At 38.8% G+C, this 19,406-nt stretch overlaps 1 protein-coding gene across 7 annotated transcripts; it reads left to right on the top strand.

Annotated features, from left to right (window-relative positions):
* Positions 1-2,875: 2,875 nt before the first annotated feature.
* MGST1 (microsomal glutathione S-transferase 1) lies at positions 2,876-14,782 on the top strand. Of its 7 annotated transcripts, none has more exons than XM_035550880.2 (5): positions 2,876-3,098; positions 3,426-3,561; positions 5,641-5,788; positions 7,921-8,015; positions 10,551-14,782. In XM_035550880.2, the coding sequence occupies exons 3-5, from the start codon at positions 5,663-5,665 to the stop codon at positions 10,795-10,797; spliced, it is 468 nt and encodes a 155-aa protein (XP_035406773.1). In that variant the 5' UTR covers positions 2,876-3,098; positions 3,426-3,561; positions 5,641-5,662; the 3' UTR covers positions 10,798-14,782. The 7 variants fall into 7 exon arrangements, with proteins under 7 accessions (XP_035406773.1, XP_035406775.1, XP_050565007.1 ...); XM_035550882.2 differs by having other exon boundaries at positions 2,939-3,098; positions 3,426-3,494; XM_050709050.1 differs by having other exon boundaries at positions 2,939-3,098; positions 3,426-4,794; positions 10,551-11,579.
* The last annotated feature ends 4,624 nt before the right edge of the window (positions 14,783-19,406 follow it).

Consider the following 19,406-nt stretch of genomic DNA (forward strand, 5'->3'; position numbering starts at 1 on the left):
GTGGGGTGAAAATGTATTGTTGGTACATTCTTTACCAGTCTAATCATGGTGAATAAATGGAGCCACAGAAGGAGACAGGATGGAACGGGGTTGATCAATACATGCTTCTCCCTCACCTTCCTTGCAGTCAAAAGAGAATGATTACACTTATCTGAACTTAGTGGGCAATATCTATTCCTTGCTGGAGGTTAAATGAAAAACTCTTGTGTTCTTACTTTTATGCTGACCCTAAATTTGTGTCTTGATTCTACTGTCTCTGGCTATATGGATAGTTCTTCAAGTCAATGGGAAAATTGTCATGAAAAAGGGTTGCTCACATGAATGAGGTTTGCAAGATCAAGCCCTTCATGATCAGTATAACCCTGGGCATCAGGCTGATATGGCATCCCTGATTTACACGAGTAATCCTATTAGCATCAAAGGGACAATTCACATGAGTAAGGGCTGTGAGAATGGGTCCCTCAGGAGCAACTACCACCATAGTTATGTATCTAACCTCACTTAGATCACAGCAGTTTTCAAATGTTGCACAGGCACTTTGTGCTGCTACTGAACTTTTAAGAGAAAATAGACCTTGAGCACAAGTTCACTTCTGCTTTACTATGGCCCCGATTTTGCACTCTATTTAGACTCCTCCTCCCCCAACTCTTAAGGAGTCAGTTTGCGAGAAATATTGGCTTCAGTTCTTGTTTCTTTTCCTTCCTTCCTTGCTTCCTTCCTTCCTTCCTCCCTTCCCTTTCCCTTTTTTTCTTTCCCCGTTTTTTTTTTTTTACCTTTTTTTTCTCTTTTCCTTTCATTTTTTTTTTCTCTTTCATCCTTCTCTCCTTCCTGCCTTCTTCTCTCCCTCCTTTCCTCATAACTTCTTTCTGTACCTTCCTTATAACCAGGGGAATTCCATGGTGGTAGGAAAAAACATTGGCCTCAAAATTCAAAGACTGGGAATGTATAAGCTTTCTGTTTCAGAAGTGTTTGTTAAGATAACACAAGTCAATCTAAATTTGTAGAATCCATAAAACAGAAAAAAAAATCCAAAGGAAACAGTGATTTTTGTAGAATTTCTAGCTGCATTTCTGCATCTCTTAATATCCTCCCTATATCTACTGAAAATGGCCTTTCTCCTGGCATTCTTGTATCTCCAGGTCTGGTTCTGAGAACTGCATATAAATCAGTCACCAGCTTTTCTTCTCAAGTATAATAATGTGAGTTTAGTTTAACTCTGTTTTTAGTAAGTTTGCCTTCTTTTTAAACTCGCTTCAGATAAAGAGGAGTATCAGTCAGAAAAACAAGAAATGACAGAAAATATATTTCTATCGTAGTAGGACTAATTAGACCATGTGATTGGGATATACTATGTTTTAGGTTGTGTACAGATATTTTTGAAGATACAATTTCTGCCTTGAAGTAACAGCTAGGAGCGGCTGAAACATTTCCAGATTTCTAATAAATACATTCCCTAGGAAAGGAAAATCTGCAAAATTTCCTTTCTCTTACCTATTCACATTCATGTGACTTGTTCTGTTGACTTCAACTGAAATACCATTTACTGTGTCACTAGTGGGAACAAAGGTTGTTGAACCCAGCTCCTACGGCACTTAAGAACAGTTCCAAAGCTACAGTCCTTGCTCAACTGAGTTTTGCTGTTTCATAGTTAATATGAAGTCACAGAAGGTCTGCATACACAGGTATGTAAGTGACATGAATCACAGAAGTAGCCTCAATGAACACTGAATATATGTATGCAAGACTAGTTTTTCATAATGATGCAGCTTTAAATATGATATCCCCTTCCTCCTTTATACGTATCTACATATACTACTTCTGAAATTTTTCCTGTGCACCTGCCTACATTTGTCTACATCTTCATCGGTCTTGTTTACATAATCTGCTTAGTCACAAACATCATTCAGTTACAAGAAGTGCTCTGAAGGTTGTGCCATTTCCTCTGCAGAAGCAGAGGGAGGTTTGAACACCCCATTTCCTTCTTTCATAACATTCTGGTGTGTTGGGAGAAGTCCTTGCCCAACAGTGAAGTTCCTTTATTGTTAGGTTTTGCAAAACAGCATGATTAACTGTAATAGCACCAATGGTTTCGCAACATAAATAGTTTTGTCTTTGGTAAAAGTTCAGATCCACCAAAATAACACAGGCACTGAAATCACTGAGATTTTTCATAGAATCATAGAACCATAAAGGTTGGAAAAGACCTTCAAGATTATCTCGCCCAACTACCAATGTCACCCACTAAACCATGTCCCTAAACACCACGTCCAACCTTTCCTTAAACACTCCCAGTGATAGTGACTCCACCACCTCCCTGGGCAATCCTTTCCAATGCCTGACTACTCTTTCTGAGAAGAAATGTCTCTCCTAATTTCCAACCTAAACCTCCCCTGGCGCAACTTGAGGACATTCCCTCTGGTCCTATCACTGATTATCTGGGAGAAGAGGCTGACCCCCAGCTCCCCGCAACTTCCTTTCAGGCAGTTGCACAGAGCAATAAGGTCTCTCCTCTTCTCCAGACTAAACAACCCCAGTTCCCTCAGCCGCTCCTCACAGGACTTGTGTTCCACACCCTTCACCAGCTTCGCAGCCCTTCTTTTTGGTGCTTTCGGTATTTTTTCAAGCAAGCTTCAAGACCACTTAGCAACTTGTGTAATCGCTGAACACGGTGCCTGATGATGAAGTCTGCCTGGGTTGCGATCTTTGCTTTCCCTCCAGGGTTTTAAAAGCCTTTAAGTCCATGAGTGTTCAAACCAGAGAGCTTTCTCGTTGCTTTCTCCCACGGTTTTCTTCCAACTAACCTCCGGGAGGGCCGAGGCCTGAACCGGCCTCAGCGGAGTCACCGAATCCCGCGGAGCCACCAGGCGAGCTCCGAAGCCCCCAGCGGACACGTCCGCCGCCGACCCCTCACCGGTGGGGGAGCACGGCCCTCAGCCCCCCGGGGCCCAAACTGCCGCCCAGCTCCGGACCCGCCTCCACCGCCGCGCCCGCTGGGGCGAGGCGAGGCGGAGCCCTGCAGCCAGCCAGGGTTCAGTGAGCGGCCGGGAGCAGCGGGGCGGCGGCGCCGGGCGCGCTCTCTTCGAGGGGACCCAGGCGAGGTGCGTGGGCGCTGCGAGATGGCGGCGCCGCGGCCGCGCGGGAGCGGAAGGTTCCCCCCGGGGCCGCCGTCTTCCGGGGCCGTGTTCGGAGAAAGGCAGCGGGGTTTGCTCGGGGACAGCCCGGGAGGGGGGCGAGGGGCTCATTGGGTACTGGCTGGGGGGAGTGGGGAAATCGCCTCCCTCCGAGGAGCCCTCGGGGCTGGGGGAGGTGTTGGCTGCCGCCCCCTGTCCCCCAGGCTGCCCCCCGAGCTGGGGAGGAGTTACTCGGCCTGGGCTAAGGAGAACCTAGGGCGTGTTGAAACTTCCCGATTTCTTTCTTTTTAAAAGGCGCAGTTTCTCTTTGGACGCTTGCAGCAGCCGAAACGTGCTTTGAATTCACAGCTGAGGACGGCACAGGTTTGCTAGGGAAGCCCCGTGACTTCAGCGTGGCCGCGGGGGTTTTGTTACGGATTGAGTTTTGAAGGCAGGTTACATTTTACAGTTTGTGGAAGGGGTGTGTGTAGTGTCAGAGCTTAAGGATGAAATGGGGAAGAACACAGCATGTATTTCTGAGAAGCTGGACTTGCTATCAGCCTTTGAAAAGTAGTGTTTTAACAAATGAACAACAAAAGGCCATCCCAGCTGGTATTTAGCTGATATTGCTAATTACAACTGCATAGGGAAGGCCTAGTCTGTCAGCATTGGGACAAAAATCATGTGTAATGTGAATATTAACATAGTTAGGTTCCCAGTGAGGGCAACGTGCCTGAACTATCTTCCCCTCTGTGCTTTTAAGAGCCTGTACGTGGGATCCAAACTTTGACTTCTGAATTTTGTATTCACACCACAATGTGGTATTACATTTACAGATCAGTCTGCTGATAGTTTTAGTAAGCATATCCCTTTAAACCCTGATCTGTTGTACAAGGTAGGGTTTATTTTGGCTTTTCTGCTGATGAATTCTTTGTCTTCAGCGAGGTTTTGATCTTCCCTTTTTGTAGTGAAGACAAGGCCTGGAGAATTAGAATTTAGGAGAATTAGAAGAGGATAACCCTAGAAGTAGGGAAAATGGATAAATATGGTATAGTTCCAGCAGGTGAAAAAAGAGACCTTAGTGAACAGTTTTTCATGACTTTACATAGTTCTTGGATGTATTTTCAATGTGGCTTTCAAATTCATTGGGGGAAAAATGCTCTGAAGCCACAGATTTACTTTTTTTTTTTTTTGAAACCATGCATACTTTTTGCCGTGGTACTAAGTTAAAAATGACAGTGTCTATTCATTGCTGAGAAAAACCTTTGCCAGGTTGCTGGTTGTTTTCAGAACTGCTGAGCTGCAGTGGGAGTGGAAAGAGTTGCTCTGAGTTTCCCATAATCCCTGTACCCAGTGCTTGGCCCAGTGACTGAAGCACTCTTTTGTAAAGAATAAAGGAAGGAGCAAAATCCCATCCCCACATCCAGACAGGTTCAGGCAAGGCTAGATTTGCATCACTGAGCAAACAGCTGCTTACCTATGTCCTGCTCACTTCATCACCAAGGATGTACCTTCAGAACAAGAGTCTTCTGTGCACAGCTAGTCCAGTTTCCCTTGTTTGGTTGTAGCTGACAGTGACTACATGCTGAAGGCAAAATGAGTGAATGTTAGATCTGTACATAATTTTAACTTTTTATTGTTAAAATATTATAGGAAATTTTGAAGTTAGCCGTGGAAAAAAAAGGTAATTTTGTTTTGGTCTCAGAATGAATGAAGTAGCTGTGAGCTAAGAAATACTAGTTACATGGATTCCTACTCACTAAATGCATGATTAAAGCAGCTGATGAGGCAAAAGCCTTGCTCCATGCAGAGCACAAATTGGATGTGCAAGTGGACATGCTTTTCATTTTATATGCATTCAGTCCTCAAAACTTTCTTGACTTGATGGTGTTGATAAAAGATACCACCTCCATACGATGGTGGGTTTGGTACAGCCTCACTGGAAAGAGACTTCATTAGCTTAAACCTCCCTTGATAAAAGCATAAATAGTTCTCTGCTTTTTGTCATTACAACTTAATCTTTGCCCGTGAATCATGCTAAAAGCAATTTTTAAGAACTATGTCTCAAAGGAAGAAAATGCATGTTTAACTCAGTTTGATCACAAGTTATTGCTGGGTGGGAAGATATTGGCTAGTTTGAAAGCTGAAATGCAATTATAATTGTGTCATTTTACAAAAAAGGTAGGCAATACTAATTTTCCTCTTTAAACACTCTAGTACATACAGTATGTCATCACACTCTTTCTATCCTGGTAATTGCTTAGGGAAATTCACTAGTTCAAATGACTTGGTCTAAAATTGGCTTTTGTTACTTGGAAAGTGTACTAGTTTCTTTGGCTAAATTTTGTTTGTGTGATCATACTAAGTATTTTGCTTGTTTAAAAAAAATAATTTTAAAATAATATTTTGAAAAATATTTTTTTCAGGGAGCCAAAGTTGTGTTGTCACTGCAGTGATGCTAAAAAGAGCTGTTTTGTTGTCAGAACTTTGGGCTTCTCTAATGTTAGTCTAACTTCAATATTTTTTAAAGGTCATCAGTGAGAAGTGGAGAAATGGCTAAACTTACCCAGCTAATTGACAATGAAGTCTTCCGCGCCTATGCTACTTATGCAACTATTGTTCTCCTGAAAATGATGCTAATGAGTCTTATAACTGCGTACTTCAGAATCACGAGAAAGGTAAGAAGTTGGGATTGTTGTCTGGTAGAAGAGCTTGGAATCTGTATTGAAATACAGAGATATCACAGGCATCTCTTTTCACCTTTCACATACAGGTGCTTTTCTTTCTCTTTTGTTTCAGCTTTCTCTTCTTTGCCTCCCCTAATGATATACTGGATTTGGCCAGCTGGTGCTTTGTTGCTATCAAATGGAGAATGTTTTTAACCTAACTGTAAGATATTTATGAGACCGTCTCTTACAGTTGCATTTGACTTACGCTACTCTTCTAAAACATATCTATTCTTTTTAAATTAGAAGTTTTCAGAACTGTAATTTCCACTGTCTTGTGGATAATGCTGGTGTCCAGGCTACCCAATTTATAAAGCAAATAAAACATGATATGAAGCTGTGTTAAGTGAATAACCAACCAGTAGGGTCAGAGAGGGGATATGAGTTATATTTGTATGCTTCTATAACCCTTTCATCCAGTAATTTCAAAGCTTTTTACATTCCCTAATTGTTTTAGCCTTCCCGTTTCACATAGATCTTAAAAAAAAAAAAAAAATCATTTTCAAAAATGAGTGGCAGGCTGAAAGTTTATGTGGATTGATGGATAGTCTGGATAAGTGTATGAAAGATCGAGTGAGGATTGCTAAATAATGTAGAAGCTAAATGATGTAATGCTAAATAATCTAGCTTAGAGAGGTGCCCATGGGAAGCAGCACGTTGTGTTTGCAATGTTCTTGGTGATCTCTAGGTATCTGCTACAGGCCACCCTTGGAAACGCTTGGTCCTGAGGTGAAAGAGCCCTGGGTTTGCCCCATATGACTGTTCTTGTGAGATTTGCTTCTGCAAGACAGCATGTGCTTCAGAGAGTTTGTTGCAGTCCCTTAGTTGAAATGCTGCTTTTTATACCTGCTGGATGAAAGAGAAAACAGCTCAATTATTCTGTTGTTTGTGATGTTACACAGTACCTATGAGGTCCTAGTAGCATGGCATTTGAGCAACTGCTGATTTCAGATGGTTCTCTAGGTCTTTGGCACAGCTGAATGTTGAGTCTAGTAGACCACACACACTCACATGTTCAAAATAGAACACAGATTTCTGTGATTTCTGTGTTGTAACCTTATTTCCTTTTGCTCTAGAAGCAGGTCAGCTGTATGATCCTATATGTATATCTAATGAAGTCCTGTATTAATGCTCATACTGTGTTGTGATCCATATGTGTGCAGATGGCAATAGGGCTTTCATTAATTTGGGGCAATTGCTTTTCTTATGATGGACAGTAATATTAAAAACAGATAAATAAGTAAAGTTCTTTTCATTTCTTATTTAAAACAAAAAAAGTCTTTAAAAGAAAATAGACTAAAGAAGTATTAAGAGAAAATGGAGGAAAGCAGTGGAGCAAGGGAAGGTAGAGTGTTGCTGATACTGTTAATGTCTCCAGAATTTTGAGGCCAAAGATATTTAACAGCGAGGGATCAAGGCTGCCTCAGAAAACAGTCATGTACCTCTTAAAATCTAAATCCTATATAGCATGAACAGTTCACAGAATGCATGTGTTACTACATCTTGGCAAGGAGACATCTATTGCAGTCTGCACCAACTGAAGTGAATGATGTTTTCAAATGATATCTTAAAGTATTGGAGGTAATAAAGGGTCATATAAGTGGCAAAGTTTGTACCGAAAAGGAAAGGGATCAGCTTATTTGGTAATAACGAGGATGGAAGTGGATGCTATTCTTGTATAGATTTCTGAAGAAGGAAAGGATCCAAAAGGGCTTTCAGATAATTTGTCAAGAATAGTGAAAAGAGGCTTAGGCAGTACAGACACTTCTACCTTCCAGGTTATGATGTTCCTTCAGGCTACTGGCATTGCTTCAGTCATCTGCTGTGTTTGTCCATGTTACAGGAAGGCATTGTTTACATGCATAAATTATGTTAATTTGTCAGCACGCATGCTACACGTGGGCTAGGTTCAAGAAATTATTATTGTATTGAATGATGTATTGTCCCCTGTGCTTTTAACTGCAGGTAGGTTATGTGGGGTTACAGGGGCATTAGTAGAGAGCATATCTTTGTATGAAGCTACTTTGGCTAGAAGCAGCATCCTTGCATCTAATGTCTCTTGTATGTTTTTTTTTTTGAAATAGGCATTTGTCAACCCAGAAGATACAGCATCATATGGTAAAGGCGAGAGTGCCAAAAAATACCTGCGGACTGATGCAGATGTTGAACGTGTACGCAGGTAATGCATGGGAGTCTTTCAAAAGCTACTTTAAGTAGCAAAATCAGCCTAAATCAAAGAACTAATTTCATCACATTCTCTTTGGCAAACCCATGCCTTTTTTGTGTTGTTATTTCTAGTAATCTTTTATGTTAATTTGTCCAAATGAACAAACTATTCCACATTCAAATGGTCAGCATGCATACTACAAATAATGTCATTGTCTGGCTATAATAGCACACTCTTGGATAATATCCTGAGTGGATGGGGAAAGTGGTGAGAAGATTGTAAAACATGATTGTACATTGATTTAGTATGAATCAGTGTATATTAAGTATAAATCAGCTTTCAATATATTTCAGCATGAGTTGCAATAGTTGCATCTTTTACTAAAGTGTAAAGGAAATAACAGGGGGAAGAGGAATGAAATTGTATTAAAATTATGGAACTCCAGAGTTGTAATGAGGGTGTGATTTGGCAAATTATACTGAGTGGGAGTCCAAGCTTGTGTTCTTTTTGCTGGATTGAATTGGGGTTACTGCCTGATGTATCAGTTGTACAGGAAAGTTGACCAGCCTTCTGGAAGAATGCTATTAATAGTATGGCAGTGTGCAACCTGCAGTGTATGTATTTTGTTTTGCAAGATTCATGGCAGAATGTAAAGTTTAGTTCAGTGGGCTAAATGTTGCAGCTTATTTAATTTTATTTAGCTATTGGCAAAAATTTTCTGATAGCAAAATTATAAGATTAGAGATGCTGTTTGATATACCTGTACTAACAAGGCACAGGAACCTTTAATATTCTTAATGCTTTCCGTATCATTATTCCGTAACGAAGCTTATAGTTTGTTTTCTATATTCATTCACATTTGAAGTTTTTGGTATAAAATCTTGAAGTGTTCTCATTAAAACACCATTAGGGAAGATCTAGAAAATAAATATCAACTTTGATTTCAGAACAGTCGATCCTTGCAAGCGTAGATGATTGTAGTTCCATGAAGGCTAGTGTATTTTTGTATATCTCTTTTGGATTAAAATCTCAGAAAGGAGGGTCTCAGTGGGCTGTAAAGACTGAAATACTGAACTTTCCTTTTCTTCCCCTCTGTCATTCAGGGAGTTGTTGTTTAATTTGTTAGTTGCTACATAAAACTGGGCACTTCTTGTTGAAGAGTAATTCCTTTCTGTTTGTAATTTGTAAGAGGACAGCTAAATTGCTACCAGCTTTAGGACCAAGTGCCCTTTTAATTCAAATCAGTATGTTAGGAAAATGACAGTCACCTCACAGTCTCAGCTACACAGATAGGATTTTTACAAGACTGTATTCTCAAAGCCTGTGCTGCTGTTTTGCAGTGTTTAAGACTTCCCCAGTACTAGTAAGTCAGCTTGTCTCTAGTTACTCCATTGGTGTTAGAGCATCCATTTTTTTTTTCTCCTGACAATGGTTCTTAATGGATGTTTATTTTCTATTCCAAGCTTCAAGGCAACAGAGAATGTTGGGTAGATTTATCATGGCTTCTCTTCTATATAAGTGACTGGAATTTGTTATGTTTATGGGTATGGAAAACATTACTTTTTCACTGTACTTTTTTGGGGAAAAAAACAAAAGAAAAACAAAAGCAAAAAACATTTCTGTTTTCTTGTAATGATACATGAGTTCAAAAAGCAGCTGCAAAACAGCACCATGTTCTGTTTCTAGTTGGCAGTGAAATTTGACATAATTAGTAAGGCTTACAAGTTGTTTCAATCAGCAAATTTGGCTGGAATTATAGTTTATCTGAAGAAGTAAAGGGAGCAGGGAAGGTTTAGGAAGAGCTGTGGAAGGGTTCAAGATCTGGAGATATTTCTCAACACATTCTTAGTAAATTATATTATGGTTTCAAAATTTCAAACACTTTTCCACTTAGCACTATTTTAGTGCTTGCTAGTGAAGAAAATGAACCAAGAGTGTAATTGTCAGACATGTTAGGTGCTAAAAAATAACATTCTTCAAGATGATTGAGGCTCATGAAGTTGGATAGAATGTTTAATATATAGGATAGAATGTTTAATATATATATATAATATATATATAAATATAAATATTTCATATTTTCTTTATGGAGACTACAAACTAAGTTGGTAGGGTTGGAGTAGATCATGAAGGTCTAATAATGAAGTCTAATAGTTGCAGTTACTGTCATCCAGTTTAATTGATGTTCGTTTGTGAGAGGGTACAGGAGAATTCCAGCTGTTGTCTTCTTCCTTTCGTTTCATTCTTGCACACCATGGTGCACTCTCATACTTCATGTAAGTCCCTTATATTACCAAGATCCTAGAGAAAAAATAAGACATTTCATATAGAAGATCAGAAGCATAAAAGTATGGGGTTGCAGCAAGAGAGACCAGAGCGATGTCAGGTGAACATATGTTCAAGTCAGGGCCTCACTGTAGAGAAAGCCAACAGTAGTGTTAGGGCCTTAACAATAGCACACTTTGAAGATGCTGAAAAATAATAAGACTTGAAGTGATTTACTCAACAAAATGTAACACTATAAAACAACTTTGCTTTTCTTCCCAGAGGCCACCTGAATGACCTTGAAAACATTGTCCCATTTCTTGGCATTGGACTGCTGTATGCTCTTAGTGGCCCCGATCTGTCCACAGCCTTGCTGCATTTTAGGATCTTCGTTGGGGCTAGGATCACTCACACCTTTGCATATTTGATCCCTCTTCCCCAGCCTGCCAGAGGTTTGTCTTGGGTAGTTGGGTATGCTGTTACCATCTCAATGGCATACAAAGTGCTGAAGACGGCGTCGTACCTGTAACTGAGTCATAGCTTCTGTGTATCATTTGACGTTCCATGCAAAGTTTCCAGTGGTGTGTGTTGATGTCTTGAATGAACCATCATAAGTTTTACAGGGTGACTGGAATTAATTTTTTAACACAGGCTTTTCATTCCTGGTTAGAAATATTTCTTTTTGGAGAAAAAAGTCCCTCTCTCTGCATTCCCTATTCGTGGGCTGCATTGCCAAAATGTTAGATTGAATGTTCTCTTTGCTATTTGTCAAGTGCTTATAATTCTAAACATACGATGATGCTGTATTGATAACATGTGTGGTAATTTTCTACAGATGCACTATTTTTGGCTATAGCTCTGAAGTCTAAATCAATAAAGATAAGACGAAAAAAAGTGTGTTTGAATTTTTGTTTTCATTTTGACTATTCTAACTGCAGCCAGCAGATAGAATGTCACTATGTATCAGAAAGAGATTTCCAATCATACAGTTCTTTGAAGAATGCTTACCTTAATAATAAGATGTAGCCAGTAATGCTAGGTTTGTTGTAAAAAACCTTTGATGAAATTGCTGTTTGTGTAATCCACTTTGGGATTAAAAATTGCAAACCATTGTAGCTCCATTTCTCTCAGAGGAGTAGATTAAAAAAGAAAATAAGTATTTGGGTTAAACACTATTTAGTGACACTGGTGAAAATTTGAAGTAATTATTTTTGTAGAAGTTACTTTATACATAGGTTTTGTGACTGGATAAAGTGTAGACCCTTTGTAAATGATCTTTTTTTTTTGTTTGTGAATAAATTCAGCATAAAATGAGTGACACTTGCAGATGTATATATCAAGTAATTCAGATGTGACTATATAATTAGTTTGTATGTCATACTGTCATAAATATGTTGCTGATAGGAAGTTTTGCTCTTTGCTTATATCTTTCTATGATGTGTTAGTTTGAAATAATTTCTTTAAGGACTCTTTATGGTCTTTTTTTGTTTGTTTTTATAACTGTGGCTTAAATAGTAGCACGAGATTTCAAGGAAAGAAAATAACCCCCAAAAGACTTTATATCCAGTGTGCTGGTCATTGATAAATTTTAAATGGCAAGTCAGAGCCCATCGTATTTGGTTTTCTTTCCTGCCTCCGTACTTCAGAAGCTGTTCTACTAATGGACAGCCCAGAGAGGAGTGGAAGACTTCATTCTGCTGTCTCCATACGCCACAGGCTTTTCTCTTGGCCTGAGTAAAGTTGTAATAGTGCAAGGCACATCGTGCTGGGGCCTGCCTATCTACCCGTTGTTGTGGTGAGTCACTGAAGGTCAGACAGCGTTGTACTAGGCTGTAGCAGAGAAGGCCGATAGGAGGAGTTGGGAAGGATACAGACAGACTGGGTAAATCCAAAGAAGGGGGATTTTTATTGCAATTCAAGGATAGTGTCTAAGTTTTACTTAGTAAACAAGAGAAGGGTAGGACATGAAATCAACAAGTAAACATTGATTTACCAGAAATTAAATTTAACTAATGACTGAAATAATGAGGAACTGGATTCTTTAGAAAGAGGATGTTCAAGAGAGGATGATTAAAAGTCAAACACTCTGGAATTGGAAGCACATGTCAACACCTTTGTGTTACCAGGGCCTCCAGAAGGGAACAGAACAACAGAAGCATGGACTTCCATGTTTCTTCTCCTTGCATTTTTCTTTACCGCTTCCTGCTTTTGCTGTTTTCCTCCTATACCTTCTTTCTCTATTAGCTTTTTTTGAGAAGTTGAGACCAGCTACCTGGCAGGGTATGACTGTAACGAAGTAATGTTGCCCATTAGCCCTTCCTAGTTTGAGAGGGGCTGGTAGTGGAGATGGAAGAGGCCAGGCTGGGACCTTGAACTGGGGCCCAAAACAATAGTTGTCAGTCAACTTGACAACTCAGACTGATCTGTCTGCAACTGCCCTGCCCCCTAGTATTGTAATGTCAGCATCTAAAGTTGTATTTTTCTCACTTCTTTGTGGCTTGCCTCTTCTTACCAGCTGTGTCTTTCTATCTGTTTAAAAAAAAAATTGGGAAAGTAGCCACCATATAGAGGGATCTGTTTGAAATTCAGCAGAGCTTGTCCTTCCCTTTAACACAAAAAAGGCATTATTTGACAGAATGAGAAACTCACAGTACCAGGTTTCCTACAAAGGAATTCTTAGTAGGCTTTTGACCCCTTAATTTCAAAATCGTTTGGTTCTTAATTGATTTAATTTCCAAATTTTTGAGTTTTTCTAGTACACCTGCAGCAGCACTAAGGAAGCAGAGGTCTGTGCATTCAATTCATTCTGTTGTTTAGTAGTACATTATCTTAACCACCTAACAGCTATGTGTTCATAACACCTTACGTTTAAAATAGGAGGTTAAGTTAATTAACAGGTATGTTAGGAGGTCAGAATGTCACAAGTGGCCCACACGGAGGGATGCAGCCTAGCACAATGTATTCAGGAGCAGCTTTTTAACTCCTTTTGCATCAAGCTTCTGTATAGAAATTTCACTCTAAAGAGAAATATCTGGAGCCTATCTTTATTTCTGTGATTTCACGTTTGAAACAAAACTAATTTTAAAACCCTTCCATTTGCTCAGTGGTATCAAAGCCTTGAACATACACTCACTATGTGCTGAGAAGTAGAAAAGATAAACAGAAACCCTTAGAAATACCTAGAGTGATTCAATATTATTCTGTGTTTCTCTTGCATTTATTTTAAGCTTATATTTTATTTTCCTTTGCTCCCACAAATACCATCTGTGAATCTGGGTGGGGTACAATCTGTGAAATCTGCATTACCAGCTTCAATGAAACTCTGACTGCCAGCTCTGTGGAAGTTATGTTTGAGTGGTCCTTTTCAAATGGCTCTTGCATTGCTCCAGGCCATGCGTTAGAGAGATGTGTCTGTGTCATACCCAGTTGTACAGGTGTATACTTTAAAATGTTAGCACATTTTCAGAACTAGTAAATTAAAATAATAAAAAAAAAACACTAGTTGAATACACTGATATAAAATGATTTTTGACCTTTTGTATATGTGAATTTTGGACTGAGATTATCTGGCTCTGTTACAAAATCATTAAATGAGGTAATCTGTAACTCTGATGAAGCAACTGACTGTTATCGGCAGGTAGACTACATCTGAGATGGCGAAAGTACAGAAGAGGCTAGACCATAGGAAACTCAAACCAGTGTCTTGCAGGCTTCATTTCTATACCTTATGCATCCTATTTCTACCAGTAATCGTAGGTGGCTGGAGAAACTACAAGTTTTCTTCTTTCTGCACAGCATTCCTGACATTTTATATTCTTACTTTTGTAAAGTACATCGTGGTTTGAAGTGGCTCTAATAGGTTACCTTAAGGTACTTTAAAATACTAGCTGACATAGCTTGATCTAGTTAGTTAACTTCCTTTCTCAGTGAATTTCATGGGCTGCTTTGTTTTCAGAAGTGTAAGCTTGTGAGCAACTCCTCAGTTTAGATTTCAACTCAGAGGTAAATGTTTACGTGACTGTAGACAAGGTTACTTTGTCTAGGTTTTCATGGCTGGAGACAGATGTGCTGTAGGCAGTGAGTTGCTGAGAGGGCTGGTGACTGGTGAAGACCTTGGAGCTAGGACTTGCCATCTGAGCATGATTTCATGTCCTGGCGCAACAAAGCAGGTGTTTAAAACTATAAATGATACATTACATGTTTCCTTGAATTTCTGGGAGTAAGTCTGCCTTCAGGGTTTTATTTTCAAGAAGCTGGTACAATGCTTCTGAAAATGATGACATTGCATGTCATCAAAATGGACAAAAAGAAAAGCTTAGGCTCCTAATTCAAATCACTCTGGGGTTTTAAAAAATGTAGTCACCCAAGTCTGTTATGGTCATTACTCCATGCTTAGCAGTGTTTCTTCTTAGTTACTTACAGAAACAAGTTCAGTCTAGTTTTTTTGATGGACGTTGCTTGTAATGTATATCCTTTCTCAAGGCAAAAAATAAAAACTTGAAAAATATCCTTTTAAAAGTAATTAGAATGCTCTTTGTTATTAATCAAACTTTTTAACATGTTTTTCATTTCAAGGCTGAAGTTTTAAGAAAAACTTTTCTATTGCAGTACAAACCTTGTCCTGCCAACTGAGATAGCACATCAAATGCTCCATGAAAAGTTGTATTGAAGTGCATTAAAATACTCTCACGATTAAATACCTCCAGCAGTTGGATGCTTAGAAAAACACATCTTTGTCATTCATTTTAAGTGAAGTAAAGTGGTATTAATTAAATTCTGATTTTCAAACTTCCAAAACTTGATTAGTAACTCTCACTCAGAGATTTTGAAGGCTAGAATAGATTATTCCTTCAGCCTGACCTCTAGTGGAAAATATGCCATGGAATGGCTGTCCTTCTGCTGAGGTTAGTTTAGTTACAGCATGTCTTCCGGAAAGGTATGTGATCTTTATTCAGAGACATTAGGAAACAAGCATTGATCAACTTTTTTCTTTAACTTGTTTCTCTCTGGAATATGCACACTAAATTTAATCTTTAAAAACAGGATTATTATTATTTTTTTTACATCAAGATAGTTATTATATTATTGCAATGCAAGGAGGAATATGAAATATTTTAAACAGGTGCTTTCCTCCTACAATGCACCCTGTTCTTTGCTCCTGTTCACTCTTGGAAAAATAAAAATAACGCAAAGAGAATTTAGAGCCTCTTTCCACATGTACAAAGATTCTACTTTTCTATTTTAAAAGTAGGCGTGAGAAATGTGAAGTATAATGCCTGAAGTTTCTTCTGTATGTTATTGCTAATTAAGCACTCTTAGGAAAGTATATTCTGGTGAATATGATTCACAAACACTTGCAATGTATGAAGTTGTAACCATGATCCTATGTTATATATTCTGTAAATAGTAGTATAGTGATGTAGGGCATCACTTGCTAGCCTGGAGTGAAGCATCTTGAAGTGGGTGTTTATAAAAGAGTGGAAAATGACATCTCCAGCACACTTTCTTCAAAGCCTACTGAGGTGTAATATGGGCAGGGGAATGGTGGCTGACTTGTATTAACTAGTCAGCCTCCATGCCTTGACATGGCATTCCCAAATACTGACCTGTGTGCCAGGTGGCTGCTTTTGCCATGGGAACACATTTGAGAGTCATTTATTTTTATGCCTTAAAGGACGTTATTTTAGCAGTGGCCATATAATCTCCACAACCAAATGCTTTCATCTTTAGTTCTTTGCTGGTGGATCCCAGTGCGCATCACCACTGACAGTTAGCATCTTTCTTTTATTCCACATCTTACATGTGCTGGTGGACTTTTGAGAGAGCATAAGAAGAGAAGCTCCAAGAAGCCTGTCTGTCTCAGAAAAAAAAAAAAAAAAAAAAGTGCGCGGGGATTTGTCTCATGGGTACTGCTCGTCCAGTGAGGGGGAATAAATTCAGAAGGTAGTAGCAGTCGTGCAGAAACAATGAGGAGAAAAAGAAAGGAAAGAGTGAAAGGAGAGGGTTATTTTCATGAGAGCTTGGTGCAGCCTGAAGTAGCAGACTCAATGCAGTACTATTAACTGAAGATTAATAGATTAACCATTCTCAAAGAGGTAGGCAGCATTCTGCTTCTGCAGTTCTATTTTATAAGCCCGCTTTACTATCTCAAGTTAAAATAAGTTAATTTTAAGGATGTTTTTCCATGTACATCTAGTCATTATATATCTGCAAAGAGAATTATTAATATCCCAAATCAGAATGGATATGACCTTTGGGCTGGGCCAACTCAGTAGCTAATTCTGTTTAATTAGCTGCCTCTTAATGCACCTTTGTGACACACAGTCCACCACTGTGGGAGATAGGAGTTGACATTATGTGATTACAAAGAATAGTCTATGATGCTGCCCCAAAATTAATGTCACACCTAGAGCATTGGAGAGGATTACTTTTTTTTTTTTTTTTAATGGAAGTTCACATATGATTTATGCTTGCAAATTTATGGGAAAGTCTCCCTTTTCATGCATTCATGGAAAGTCAGAAAAGTCCATCAGAGCAAGGGTGAATTTCTCTGGGAGCTGAGCAGAAGAGGGCTCAGCCCTGTAGGTTGTCCCATGTTCCTTGGAAGAATTTCTGTGCTTTGTCTCTCTTTAAACCTCACTTTAGAGAGGAACTGTAGCGATCAGCATAAGTGGAACTGCCACAGAAGTGCTTGAGATAGGTTAAGTTTACTACTCTTTTGGTATGTAAAAGACCTGTACATAATTGTTATAAAGCTAGAAGTTCATCTGCTTTGTCTTTTGATAGAGAGTAACGCTAAAAACCTCAGTTTTCTGTAACTAGTTTGCAGTTATATTTTAATATACATGACTGTAGCTATATAACACAAAGTTGCTTGTTATGCGACTTTAACAAAACAAAAAGTAATTGTGGACCATCTTACAAGGCTGCATTTTTGACAGAGAGCAGCTGCCCAGCATCATGCAGAGAAGGATGGGCAAGAAGTTTGCTCCTCATCATCAGTGTCCTTGGTCCATGGCAAAATATGTGCACATTTCGTGCCTTAACATACTGATATTTGGCAGGATGTTTTATTATGGATTGTAAGTTCATTGCTCTCCATTCAGACATCTGTTTCCCTGTGAAAGAACCAGCTATAAAATGGGTTCTTTTTTCACCCCAGCTGTTATCTCGAGGTAAGGTCCTACTTCTGCAACTTATGCACTCTTTTTGGGGGTGTCTCTTTATGCTTAAAGGGCATTTTCATAAGAAAGACACAGTTTGTTACAAATACAGATGCTCTTTGATGCTAACGTTAACTGGGACTCTGTGGCTAGTGCTACGCAGCTCTACTTTTTCTTTCCAGCAGTCAGGAGCTTGCCATTGATCTCTCCTTGTCTTCAGCTAGGAAAAGAGTCCAGTACTACTGATCTGCCTCACTAGCTGACAGATGGCTTAATTCACTAATATTTCATGAGCACTTCATGATGATTATGATGAAATGTTCACTTCTAATATAAGTTAGCACTAAATCTTATGATTTTCTCATTTGGTGACTTTTCGGAAATTTTGTTAAACTGGAATTTAATTCTAGTTTCTGTTGGTGTTCAGCCCTTCACTGGAGTTTGATATATCTGTAGACTTTGAAGGTAAATGAAATTATTTTTCCTGATCTTAGTTGTCATTGGGATTGTTCTGCTAGTGAAAGCCAGAGTGCAGCTTTTCTCTTTGTGTCTGGAGTTCTGTGGTAGTGTTGTTTGTTTAAGAATTTTTCATTTATAATTAGTTAATTTTGCATAATCTGACTTTCTTCAAACAGAATTAACTTGATTGTTAGCTCTCCTTTTGTTTCACTTCATCTTTCTGGTTGGCCCAAATGGAGTTTAGTGTTAAGTATATGACCATTATAAGATTTTGTAGGTTAGAAAATAATAAAATGAGCAAACTTTTTTTTAATGATTTAATTTCAGTCTTTCCTTCAGCTTTTCCTCATTTCCGATGAGAAATAAACTATTCTCTCTGATCCATAATAGTCATTGCAGTAGGCTTTTCCTCCCTCTGCTGATGTTTAATTTCGTGCATGTTACCACTAGATGTCCCTCTTTGGCTTTTTTATTAGGATTTAGATCTGGTCCTGTGAAGAATGAGGTAGCTGTGTTCTGCATCTCTGGCAGATTGAGTTGTAGGGCAAAAAATATTTTGCTAGCTTTAAAGAAGAAATTTGTAATGGATATTAAGGCTAACTACTGTCTCTTAGTACTAAAAAACCTTTATGGGAAAAGTGACCTTTGTGAAAACAGGGTATTTAACCCATGGCTGAAGCATTAGAATGTTTTGTTTTATTTTTTAAATTAATACAGCACCAAACAACTGCAACGTCTAAATTCTTCTGTTGAGGTTTCTATAGAGCTATGCAATTTATCTTTTAGTTTTCCGCTATTGGTATTGATAAGTAAATACACTTTATGATTTGTATGTAGCTGTAGGGTAATCTAAGCAAGACTGAGTCTGCTCAAAAACTTGAATTGAGTAAAGCAGAAATAAAACTTATAAGCTATGTGTATAGATCTAACAGAACCCTGTTACCTGTTCTGCCACAATATCCAACGGAGAGACTCAGAGCAAATAGTTTTATTAAAAGTATCTCAGTGGTTACAAAATTCAACATGGGAATTTAAAGGTGCTGTTAAAAATGTTGCTTGTGTTTATACAAAACTGGGATGCCCTCTAAAGTAATGTGTGCACAGCAGATTTACTTGTCACACCAAATGCCAGGGAAGTGGTGGGGGGCATCTTTGAGTGATCCACTTGGCACAGAGGTGGAGTACAGTGTCAGCATAATGAATAGGACCTTGCTTGGTGGATGGAAAATATTTTAAATTGAGTTTTTATTTAATGGATTTGAACTTTTCATGCCCAATTACCTTTTTGCTGAAAGAGAACAATAATAATAATAATAATAATAAAGTGCAAAGGTTCAGTTTCATTCTAGAAATGGGGAAATATGCTTGGAGAGCTGTCAAAAGACACAGTCAGATCTCAGGAGCTTGGAGCAAGGTAGCTAATGCTCTGCAGAGGATGTCCATCAACTTCTTTTGTGGCTTTGTATGTCCTTGTCAATGGTAATGTGACAGATTGGGATGAGTCATATATGGGGAA

This window comes from Cygnus atratus, chromosome 1, assembly GCF_013377495.2.
Source record: "Cygnus atratus isolate AKBS03 ecotype Queensland, Australia chromosome 1, CAtr_DNAZoo_HiC_assembly, whole genome shotgun sequence".
Taxonomy (NCBI): domain Eukaryota; kingdom Metazoa; phylum Chordata; class Aves; order Anseriformes; family Anatidae; genus Cygnus; species Cygnus atratus.

Bases quoted from the DNA above. Each gene is read 5' to 3' on its own strand.
- MGST1 (XM_035550880.2), top strand. From the start codon at position 5,663: ATGGCTAAACTTACCCAGCTAATTGACAATGAAGTCTTCCGCGCCTAT. The intron at 5,789-7,920 runs GTAAGAAGTTGG...TTTTTGAAATAG, and splicing joins ACTTCAGAATCACGAGAAAG to GCATTTGTCAACCCAGAAGA. The intron at 8,016-10,550 runs GTAATGCATGGG...TTTTCTTCCCAG, and splicing joins GATGTTGAACGTGTACGCAG to AGGCCACCTGAATGACCTTG.